At 39.2% G+C, this 12,070-nt stretch overlaps 1 protein-coding gene across 1 annotated transcript in view; it reads left to right on the top strand.

Moving 5' to 3' along the window:
- The window catches only part of WDR33 (WD repeat domain 33), an 87,234-nt gene that overhangs the window by 59,930 nt on the left and 15,234 nt on the right, over positions 1–12,070 (top strand). The window contains 6 exon segments of the mRNA XM_042456442.1: positions 408–562; positions 5,443–5,521; positions 6,373–6,483; positions 9,059–9,153; positions 10,074–10,160; positions 11,403–11,542. Coding sequence (XP_042312376.1) covers positions 408–562; positions 5,443–5,521; positions 6,373–6,483; positions 9,059–9,153; positions 10,074–10,160; positions 11,403–11,542 — 667 coding nt within the window.

A 12,070-nucleotide genomic window follows, 5' to 3' on the forward strand; every position in this document is an offset into this window, starting at 1 on the left:
AAGGTCTAGTCATAGTTCTCCCAGACTACAAACTGAACCTTTGGGGGGGGGGAGCATTACCATCTCCCTGCTCCTTTCCCTCCTTTTGTGGTTGTGTGCAAAAACATGCTGATAGAACTGCTAAGTGCTTGTCTACTGATGAGAGAAGCCTCCAAGTTAGAACATTAGCTTCAGTAGATAAAAATTCTGTCTGTCTAGTTAAGAATTTGTATACAGTACACCTTGAAATAGGAAAAAGGAATTCATGCTTCTTTGGCTGTTTCTACTGTAAAGTGGAGACTGGGCTTTGCCATTTGTATTCATAATGAAAAAAACATGGTTCTGAGCTATATTTGGAGCTTCTGTTGCTTTGGTTTAATTGCCTATGTACTAAATTCTGTAGAGTTACTCTTATTATTTTTTTACAGACATGCTCATAAAAACACTGTGATGGAAGTAAAATTGAACTTAAATGGCAACTGGTTACTTACAGCATCTCGTGATCACCTTTGCAAACTCTTTGATATCCGAAATCTGAAAGAAGAACTTCAGGTCTTCAGGGGTCATAAGAAGGAAGCCACAGGTTAAAAGCATCTTCTATGTTAAATAATTCTGAGCTCTATGGTTGAACATTCATGATAATAAAAAATAATAAATTTAAAGACAACCTTGAGCCACTAAGCTAATGTTGTTAGCACATTCCAGTTTTTGTGATGGCTAGTGCATATGAAATACAACTGATACCCCTGCCTTTGCATTAATTGTTTTACATTTGGGTAAGGTGAAAGTAATGATTTCACACTGCTTTAAAAAAAAGGACACTGTTTTTAATTCTTTCGTTGCTGTTTTTAATTCTTTCATTCAGTTTCTTTATACCCTTTGATAATTTATACTTACTTTCACACATGTTTCTTTCACAATCTTAACTGAATGCAGCCATGTAAAATTATTATTATTATTATTATTATTATTATTATTATTATTATTTTATATAGCGCTGTAGATTTGCACAGCGCTGTACATAAAACAATAAATATAAAAGAGTAAACCTGCCTATGGCGTACAATCTAAGAAATAATAGGATAATACATATAAAATACATAGCAATACAGGAAATGATTCAATAAAACAGGCAACAAAAGAACAGCAAATAGCAAGTGACAATCATGCAATGCCTGGGAACGCTTCTCTGAACAGGATGGTCTTCAACTCCGTTTTGAAGCTGGTTAAAGAAGTGATGGCCCTTGCTCATGGGGGAAGAAGGTTCCAGGAGTGAGAGGCAGCAAGTGAAAAGGGGCGAATCCTAGATGGGTCAGAGGAAATCCTGGGCTGAGACAGCAGACCTTGACTACCAGAACATAGGGCCCGAGTGGGAAGGTGAGGAGAAAGAAAGTCTGATAAGTAAGGAGGGGCCAGCCCATGGAGGGCTTTAAATGTTGACAGCAGCAGCTTATACTGAATACGGAAAGGGAGAGGGAGCCAGTGAAGGGATGCCAACAAAGGAGAGATATGTTCAGAGCGGTGGGCGGATGTGATAATGCGTGCAGCTGAATGCTGGACAGAAATTAAAGGATGGAGGTGAGAAAGAGGAAGCCCAGCCAGGAGGACGTTACAGTAATCAAGTCGTGAGATCACTAGGGCATGGACCAGAATCTTGGCAGTAGAGGCGGAGAGATATGGTCGGATTTTGGCAATATTGTATAAAAGGAATCTACAAGCCTTGGCTGTGGTCTGGATCTGAGGGATACACGACAGAGAAGAATCAAAGATAAAACCAAGACTGCGGGCTTGCTGGACTGGTTGAATAGAAATGTTGTCCACAGAGACAGAAAAGGAGTGTTGAAGGGTGGACTTAGGAGGAAAGACAAGAAGCTCTGTCTTGGTCATGTTGAGCTTCAAACGCCGATGGCGCATCCACTGCGAGACAGCTGTGAGACAAGACGAAACTTGCTGTTCAAGCCTTGGAGAAAGGTCAGGGGTGGAAAGATACAACTGGGTGTCATCGGCATACAGATGGTAGGAAAAACCAAAAGAGCTAATGAGTTTACCTAAGGACAGTGTGTAGAGAGAAAACAGAAGAGGACCCAGAACAGAGCCCTGGGGCACTCCAACAGATAAGGGAACAGAGGACAAAGTCTGACCACCCGTGACCACTGCAAAAGATCTGCCTGACAAATAAGATCTAAACCAGTCGAGAACAGAGTCTGAGAAACCAAGGTCAGAAAGTATATCAACTAGAACAGCGCTGTGTAAATTTACAGTGCTTTATAAATAAAAGTTAATAATAATAATAATAATAATAATAATAATAGAAGACAGTGATCAACGGTATCAAAGGCTGCAGACAAATCAAGAAGGACGAGAACAGAGTAAAGGCCATTAGCCTTGGCCCGTAAAAGGTCATTTGAGATCTTAGTGAGAGCTGTCTCTGTAGAATGCCATGGGCAGACTGAAAGGGATCGAGAGTGGAGTTGGCTTCAAGAAACTCAAGACAGTGAGAATAAACAACCTGTTCCAAAACCTTAGAAAGAAAGGGAAAAAGAGAAATCGGACGATAGCTAGACAAAGAGGAGGGGTCAAGAGAAGGGTTTTTTTCCCCCAGAATTGGGGAAATGAGAGCATGTAAGTCCGAAGGGAAGGAGCCTGTAGAGAGAGAGCCAACGTTTCCCCATCTATTGCCTTATACAGTGGTGCCTCGGGTTACGAAAATAATTCGTTCCGCGGCCGCTTTCGTAACCCGAAAAGCCTTCGTAAGCCGAAAACCCATAGGCGCTAATGGGGAAAAAGCCGCGGCTCTGCCGCGGCTCCATTTAAAATAGCGCCGGAGTTTTTTCGTAACCCGAAAAAACTTTCGTAACCCGAAACAATAAATCCCTATGGGATTTTTTCGTATCCCGAAAAATTCGTAACCTGGGTATTTCGTATCCCGAGGTACCACTGTACTTCTTTCCTTCTCATTTAAATTCTCTGAATAAATTGTCTCTGCACCCTTCCTTTAAGATGCTAATTATGTTTCTAAAGACCAGTATACAACAAAAAAGACATTCTGGATTGGGTTATGTCTTGTCACCGAGATGAAAAAATATAGTCTAGGCTCCCATCTCTTCTCCCAGTTCTTCCCCTTGCCTTTAACCAAGCTAGATCCTCTTTTGATCTCTCCTTGCTCAGAATTTCTCATCCTATCCTCCTTTACTCCTAATCTTCTTCCAAGTTCTTTCTAAATCCCTTTGAGAGTCAGGAATCCCAAGAAACACACAAGTAGCAAGAGAAGTGCCAGTCAAAGAGACTGAATAGTTGCAAACAACAGACTCTCAGCAGCTGCTGGGAGAGTTATAGATATCTGACTGTGAGTGCTAGGCACTTGCTTAGTTAGCGTTTCCTGATTAGCTGCTGCTTTGCTCTTTGTCAGATGTCAAAAGATGAGTCAAAACCACCTGGTGAGTCACTTGCTGATGCCAGCAAAAGGGAATCAATCATCTACTCTAAAGCCAAGAAAAAAGATGTCCTAAAATTTCTACAGTCTAGCCTGGACATTGTTCTCAAGCGAAACATCCTTAGACACCAAATCTCTGTATTTTGTTTCAGTTCCCTCTCTTCTGTGTCATATGAAATGTCCCTTGGTAATATTCTGCCCAGATTCCCAGTGATTGGGCAGGATATAAATAAATCCTATTATTATTATTATTATTATTATTATTATTATTATTATTATTATTATTTCATATCTCCCCCAGTTGTCAATTTTTCCTCCTACCTGGAACCTTCATATAATCTTTAAAATACTCAGTAAACCTCCCTTTGAGCCTGTAAGCTCTATTTTTAGGCTTCTGTCTCTAAGATCTTCCTAGTCACCATCACTTCTGCTTAGGAGGGTGTCGAAGGTGGAATCTCTCTCAGTTATCCCATTCAGATGCTCTTCGAAAAGGGACACCATCACTCTCATAGTTCACTCTACACAGCAGTCTGTCTGTCTCCTTACCATCCTTCCAAGTTTTTCATCCTTCAGAAAGGTTTTGGCCCAACTTTGATGTTAGAAGAACCTTAAGGGTTTATATTAGTTGGACTTATTCCTTTAAGCATCCAGAGGTCTATCTATTTTTTTCCTTCCTTCCTCCCTGGAAAGGAACATTAAATCTGCTACTGCAGCCAGGTGGTTCAAGAGTTGCATTTTCACCGCATATGTCTTCCAAAGCTGTTCCATGTCGCAGCTCACTCAACCAGTTCAGCAGCCACCTCCACAGCCTGTTTGATTAATGCCTTGCTGAGAGAGCTTTGCAGAGCCATGTCCTAGCCCATCCTGTATGCATTCACCAAATACTGTAAACTGGCCAAATTTGTATCCTCTGAGGCTGCCTTTGACAGACATATCCTTCAACAGATGCTTCCTCCTTGATCAGGTCATCACCCCTTAGCTTGGATATATCCCAATCCAGAATGTCTCCTTCACCACATAAGAAGAGTGGCAGTTACCATGAAAGTTCATTCTTGTGTGCAACAGAAGGAACCACCTTACCTATCTTCGCAGTGGCTGCCTTGTTCCTGACTTATCTAGGTAGCACCAATTTACGCTTCCTTGTTGTCTTTTCCTCATTCTGGAAGAACTGGTGGAGGAGCCAGTTGCCTAGAATATATTTTTTATCTTTAGCTACATGAATCTTCCCTAGTCTGGGCAGCAATAGGCTATAAACCAATCAAGGATGCCTCCTTCTGCCACATACAAGAAGAGAATTTCACTGTAAGTACCTAATGTGCCATTCTCAGTCACAATTCTGCTCTGCCTGACTGCTGTTTTTCAAACTAAACATGCTGTCCTCCTTGGCTGTCACAGTTCTGAGAATTGTAGATTATTGTGGCACCAGAGTTCTCTGACAGACAAGACTAAATGTCTCAAACAACAAATTCCCTAGCATTGAACCAGAGTAGTTAAAGTAGTCTCAGATTGGATAATTTCTGCAGTGTGTTTTAGACTTCAGTTCATCAGAACACTTCCATCTCTCCCAAATCTTCCATGAAGACCTCAGAGAATACTCTAATTTTTACCAACTCCTTTCCTACATTGCCACTGTTCAAAAACACACTGCAGAAACAATCCAATTTGAGATCGCTTTAACTTCCCTAGCTCAATGCTAGGGAATTCTGGGAACTGTTGTTTTGTGAGACATTTAGCCTTCTCTGTCAGAGAGCTCTAGTGCCACAAAAACTGTAATTTCCAGGATTCCCTAGCACTGAGCCAGGGCAGTTAAAGCAGTCTCAAACTGGATTATTTCTGCAGCGTTTTTTGGACCACCAGTGCCTATGTTTCACTGTTCAGTTGATAATCATCAATCTCTTCCCCTTCCTCTCTCCTGTCTGAATCTCTGTTGTCTCTAGGCAAATAATATCACATTTGTTCTCGTATATATTTTTTTATTGTTTGTAAAATCTAAATATATAATAGCAGTTGTATTTTTTTAAACATTATAGCTGTAGCGTGGCATCCTGTTCATGAAGGACTTTTTGCCAGTGGAGGATCTGACGGCTCTTTGCTTTTCTGGCATGTTGGGTAGGTAATTTGATCCCTAGTCTGATGAGTAATGACAGCTGAGAAATTCTTCATATTTTAATGTCATTTGTTCAAGCTGTAAATTTCTCCTTGAGGTGATTTTTCAGTGTAGAAGATGTAAACGAAATCATAAGAAATTTTGAGTTAATCTAAACCAATGGTTCCCAACCTTTTCTATATCCCACACCCCTAAGAAATATTTGATTGTTTGCACCACCTACAAAAGTAATATCACATTTTAACATGAAGAAGTCTAACTTCTAATTTTTGAACCACAGCTTGAACCACATACAATACTGAGGGTGAACAAATTGAACTTAAAAATACAAGTTTTTAATTCAGTACATAAAATGCAAATCGGTATTGAACAATTAGATTCTAATTTATTCAGAAAATATTGAGTGATGACTCATCACAAGCCACTCTTGGTTACACCCCCTGAAATTCCATCTTGTACCTCCGGAGAGTTCAGGCACTTCAGGTTGGGAACCACTGGTCTAAACATTATACTAAACTTTAGCTAGAAGAAGCTTAATGCCCTTCATAAGTATTCCTACTTGATACACATTGACACAGATGGAAAGAATGTAGCTTTAGCTGCTAGTGTATGTCTCTGTCCAGTGGGCTTCTGGGTGAAAACAGCAATCATAAGTAAATATAATCCTTGTAAAATGCACGTGTCCATTTTTATACAAATTATTTGAACAAATGAAATGCAAGTACCTGTTGGAGAATTTAACAAGTATTCAGCAAGACTGTAGACTTGAGAGGTAGAATAGCAAACAGAACTCAGTACCTGATCTGTATTTTCTTGTTTGTCCACTTTAGTCCTGTTTTTAAATATATTTCAGGGTAGAAAAGGAAGTGGGAGGTATGGAAATGGCCCATGAAGGAATGATCTGGAGTTTGGCTTGGCATCCTCTAGGACACATTCTGTGCTCAGGATCAAATGATCACACCAGGTATTTGGATTGAAATACAGTTCCCCAAAAGCATTTTATTTGACACTTAACATCCTTATTCTATTTATATTGGTTTCTCCTCAGTATACACATGTATGCACACACTTTGCAGAAAGTTTCAAGAGAGGGAAACAAGTTTTGTTTTCTTGTGTCATACAATAAAATCTCAGACTATAATTATTTTTTAATACAGTACATTCCACTAATACATTAGTACCACAGTCAGGTGCAAACAGCAACTCATGGCAATTTATTTGTTTTACAGTTGAAGAACAGTACACTGTGAATTCAAATTCAATTAAATGTATTAAGATGCTTTTCTGATGACACATTTCTGCCGTATCAAGTGCACTTATACTGCAGGGCATCCAGCAAGCTGAAAAATTGTGGATAAGCATGGAATTTCTGAACCATTTTTCATCAAGATTGATTGGACCACTGAAACCTAGCATTATTTTGAACTGTTGTGTAAACCTGAGTTATTTCTTTGCTTTATTTGAATTGCGGAACCTTGCAAAGCAAGTTATTTTAAAATGAGCTCTGTTTATTATAGTTTTATCCTGGATTGTTTTTACCTACTTTTATTACTCTGATAATTCACTTCCCTGAGGATTGAATATACATCTTTTAACAAATACAGTTCCAAGATATCTTAATAACAGAATTCAGTATGATGGTGACTTGAATGTCATCTGACAAACTGTGAAGTAGATATGTTAGTGGAGTAATAATTATTAAGAGAAGATCCACAAAAGAGTGGATGTGGCAAGCCAAAATGCACAAAACACATAATGTAAGCTTTTGAAGCTGCACTAGCTTCTTTATTAGGCAAAAGAGGTTTTAAGAATCATACAGGAGATCTACATTTTGTATAAATGTTGTCTATGCTGTAGTTCAGTTGGCTTGGCAGGATCTCAGTGTAGGTTGAGGCCACACCTTTCTTGGCCATGTTGGTATGGAAACAAAGGACATTAAAAGTTAAACTCCATTAGCAGCAGTAAAATAATTTTCCTTGGGATTCAGGCTATCTCTGTCTCTGGTAAAGCCTTACTTGGGCAGAGAATACAGAATTTCTCAAGAGGTCTCTATACTGATACATCTGGAAAAACATTTAGGTGTTGTATAGGTAAAACTCAGCCAGTTAGATCCCAAAAAGGTTTTAGCTTCGTTGAAGGTAGAAATCTTAAAGGATTAAGTCCCAGCTCTTACTTCCCTCTTGTTTAGAATTCCCCTGTTGCAGTAAATCCAGTATCTTGAAATCCAGGAAACATATTAATAGGTAGTTATGCTGGCCACACAACAAAATAAAACAGAATCCACAAAAATGTGATATTTTTATTGGCCAAACAAAATGTACACCACACACATACACAAATGCAAGCTTTCAAGGCTCCATTACCTTTTTCATCAAGCAAAAACTGTTTAAAAAATCATACAGGAGAAAGCAAAAAAGGATAGTGTTGGTGCCACAAGTCTACATTTTGTATAGATGTTGTCTCTGCTGTAGTCCAGTTGATTTGGAGGGATTTCAATGTAGGCATATTTGTGTCTCTGTGTATGTATATGTAGATATGTCTTTGAAGACCCACAAGATTTCTTGTTGGTTTTACTGCCCCCAACCCCTCAAATGTATATTGGTTGTGTGGAACTGGAGTCTAGTTGATAACTTAGCAGTGTGCTCCTTCAGGCATAGCAAATTATCATTTTCTGCTGTAAAACAAGTCTGCTGCTTATTTAGCACAGTTGCAACTACAAGTGGTACCTCCACATTCACTGGGGTTATGGGTGAAGGACCCAGTGAACGTGGAAAAACTGCAAAACAAAAATGCTATTTTTACCTAAGAGAACACCTCTCTAGGGATCTCCAGATCCTCCAGTGCAACTCTGTGGTTAACATCTGCCAGAATTTGATCATAGAATCATGCTGGAGGATCTACAAATCCCTAGAGAAGTGTTTTCTCTACAAACGTCTAGGTTCTTCAGCACAACTCTGTGGTCAACTTCTTGCAGAATTGCACTGAGGACCTAGAGATTCCTGATGAGAACATATTAATCAAAACTGCAAATAATCAAATCCACAAAAGTCAAAGCCGCAAATGTGGAGGACCAGGAGTAGGTCCAATATTGATATTTCCTATCCCAGGTTGTTCTGTGCCTTCAAGTTGTTTCTGATTTATGGTGATCCTAAGTTGACCGTATCACAGGGTTTTCTTGGCAGGATTTGTTCACAGGAGATTTGTCTCTGCCTTATTCTCAGAGAGACTGTGACTTGCACAAGGCCACCCAGTAAGATTTTCATGACTGAGCGGGGATTTGAATCCTAGTTTCCAAAGTTATAGTCCAGCATTCAAATCACTACACCATGCTGATTCTCCATGTAGATGAGAAGTCATTGTCTGATTCAGTACCCATTATGACTTCAAGTGAACCATTAGAAAAGAAAGAGATACTTTTTTTTTAATCTGCAGAGTGAGGAATTTGAAATGGGAAGATGTTAAGAGAGAGTAGCTCTGAGAGATTAAGGTTTACCCTATAAATCAACAAAGGATACTATCTTTTAGTTTTATTTTAACAGCAAATTCTGGACTCGGAATCGTCCTGGAGATAAAATGCGAGATCGTTATAACCTGAACCTACTTCCAGGAATGTCAGAAGATGGGGTAGAATATGGTATATTTTTAAACATTATATTTCTAAATCACTTTTAACTAAAAAGCTCAAGCTGGTAAATCTCCTCCACTCGATTATATCCTCATAACAGTTCTATGATGTAGTTTAGGCTATGAGGTGACAACTGGTCCAAAGTCCTTTCATGAGCTTTATGTCTTGAAGCTGAGCCTTCTCAGTCTTAATCTAGACTCTAATGATTATACAGTGGGGCCTCGTTATCTACAGGCTTGCCATCTGCAGATTTAAGCATCTATGGATGGCAAGCCCCTGTTGTCCCCAATGGCAGCACATGTACATGGCCGTACCACCATTAGGGACAGCCCTAGTTATTATCAGTGGTAGCACATGCACACGGCTGCATCACCATTAGATACAACGGGCTTTCAGGTGAGGTCCCATTGTACCTAGTAAATCTTACTGATTTATTGTACTGAATAAATCTTACTACATGCACCACCATTGGGGACAAAAGGACTTGAAGTCCCATGGTTTTTGGTTTGGGGGGGGGGGGGGGGGGTCCATTGACCATTTATCATGACCATTTATATGATAATTATAAAAGATGATCACACCAAAAATGCACCAGTACTTAAAATAATCTGAAAATAACTAAATGTTTAAACTTGTATCCCTAAAACAATTGTTTTCTATTATTTAGTTCCCTGCCCTACCCTACCATTTAATACTTTTTAGCTGCTGCATCACATTGTTGACTCATGTTCAACTTGTGGTCTGCTAGGACTCCTACATCCCTTTCACACTAACAAGACCTTATGTTGTTACAGCTTAGTAAATGAGTAAAGTATGAAACAATTGATGTTAACATTGTGGCAATTAAAATATTAGTATTCAAGTATATTTAGGGGAAATTAGGAAACACAAAATATGTTGCAAACCTCAGTTTATTTTACATTTTGTAGATGACCTGGAACCCAATAGTCTTGCAGTTATTCCAGGGATGGGAATACCTGAACAACTGAAACTAGCCATGGAACAAGAGCAGATGGGTAAGAAAGAATCTATGGCAGCAGTCTTATGGTTACACTTCTAGGAGTAAGGCCTTTGAACACAATAAGACCTACTGTTGAGTTATTTACTGCGTGAATGAGATTGTGTTCCAAAGCTGAAAGTTTACTGTAAGTGAAATTTTATGTGCCATAAAAGAATTGTGGAGTCGAAGGCTTTCATAGCCTGCATCCATAGTTTTTTGTAGGTGTTTCGGGCTATGTGGCCATGTTCTATTGCCTGAACACCCCACAAAAAACTATGTAAAAGGATCTTTTTTTTCTCTTGGTGAACATGTAATGCCCCACCTAGTATAAACTGAGCACCAATTTCCCAAATCCAGGAACTACCTATCCGCAAGGTCCAAAATCCTTTAAAGAGCACCGTTTGCAGACCATGATCTAGACACTATACTTCTATTGATGCAGTCTCTCCACCTTGGAAAGAGTCAGCTTCAGTTTATTGTTTCATCACCCCATTTCCAGATCCAGTTCAATAACTCCACAGCCTTCCCTGCTGAAATGGATAAAAGTAAAATAGAAGTTTGTGTCATCAGCATATTGACAGTCCCCCACTTGAGCTCATCAGATACTCATCTAGCAGTTTTATATCTGTTTGGTCATCATGTTAAATTGGTCCAAAATATGGCAGCCAGACTGGTCACTGGTACACCTAGGTCTGACTATATAACTGTTTTAATATTGCTTCATTGGCTGCCGATCAGCTTCTGGGCGCAGTACAAGGTGTTGGTTATCATCTTTAAAGCCCTACATGGCCTGGGTCCGAGTTACTTGAAGGAACGCCTCTCCCTATTTAATCCGCCCCACACTATCAGAACATCTGGGAATAATTTATTAGCACTACAAACAACCAGGTTAGTAATGACTTCCCAAAGAACTTTTACTGTCGCTGCTCCAAAATTGTGGAATAGCCTGCCGAAAGACATCTGTGTTATTACCACCTTGGATGCTTTTAAGAAGGCAGTCAAGACAGATCTCTTCCGGTGGGCTATTCCATCTGATCCTGTCTAAGATATCCATCCACTGTAATATAATACTCCTTGACCATGATTATCTGAAATTATTACTGTTGGTGCTTTTATCGATTGTATTAGTATATATTTTATGAGGTTGTAATCCTGCCTCGATCCATAGGGAGAGGCGAGAAATATACATTAAAAATTATTACTATTACTATTTTTATTATTATTAAATAGAATTGACTATTATAATCTTGTGTTGAAGGAAAAGATGAGACAGCTGAAATTGAGATGACAATCCCAGGATTGGACTGGGGAATGGAGGAGGTGATGCAAAAGGACCAAAAGAAAGTACCACAAAAAAAGGTTCCCTATGCAAAACCAATACCTGCTCAGTTTCAGCAGGTTAGTAATTTTATATGGTGCTTTATTTAGTGATCAGTCTAAATTGCTTTTAATTCCCTGAAATGTCTTTAAAATAAATGTAATATTTCTATCGATTGGTACTTGACTTTGGAATTGTCATATAATTTCTTACTGTTGAGTTATCAAGAGGCTATAAAAAAATATAAATTCAAAACTTTGCCTAAAATATGGAATGACAGACATAGTTCTGATTCATCACATCTCTAGCTGCAAGACAAAGAATTAAGTCATGGGAGTACAAATTTTATAACTTTTAAGAACTCTAAGCAAGAGACATGTTTGCCTCTTATTTTTTGCACATATCAGAGGATTCTGGAAGCATTCTTGGGTTAATTCTTTGTTGTGCAAATTGTGCAGAAAATTTGTGAAGCACAACTATGGCTGCCTGCACTGAATGTACAGTGGACCCTCGCCTTACGCAGGGGATCCATTCTGCCCCCCCCCCACGTGTAAGGCGAATTCCGCCTATGCTTGAGCCCCATTCACTTTAATGGGGATCATGCGCGT

The sequence above is a fragment of the Sceloporus undulatus genome, chromosome 3 (assembly GCF_019175285.1).
Source record: "Sceloporus undulatus isolate JIND9_A2432 ecotype Alabama chromosome 3, SceUnd_v1.1, whole genome shotgun sequence".
Classification (NCBI taxonomy): domain Eukaryota; kingdom Metazoa; phylum Chordata; class Lepidosauria; order Squamata; family Phrynosomatidae; genus Sceloporus; species Sceloporus undulatus.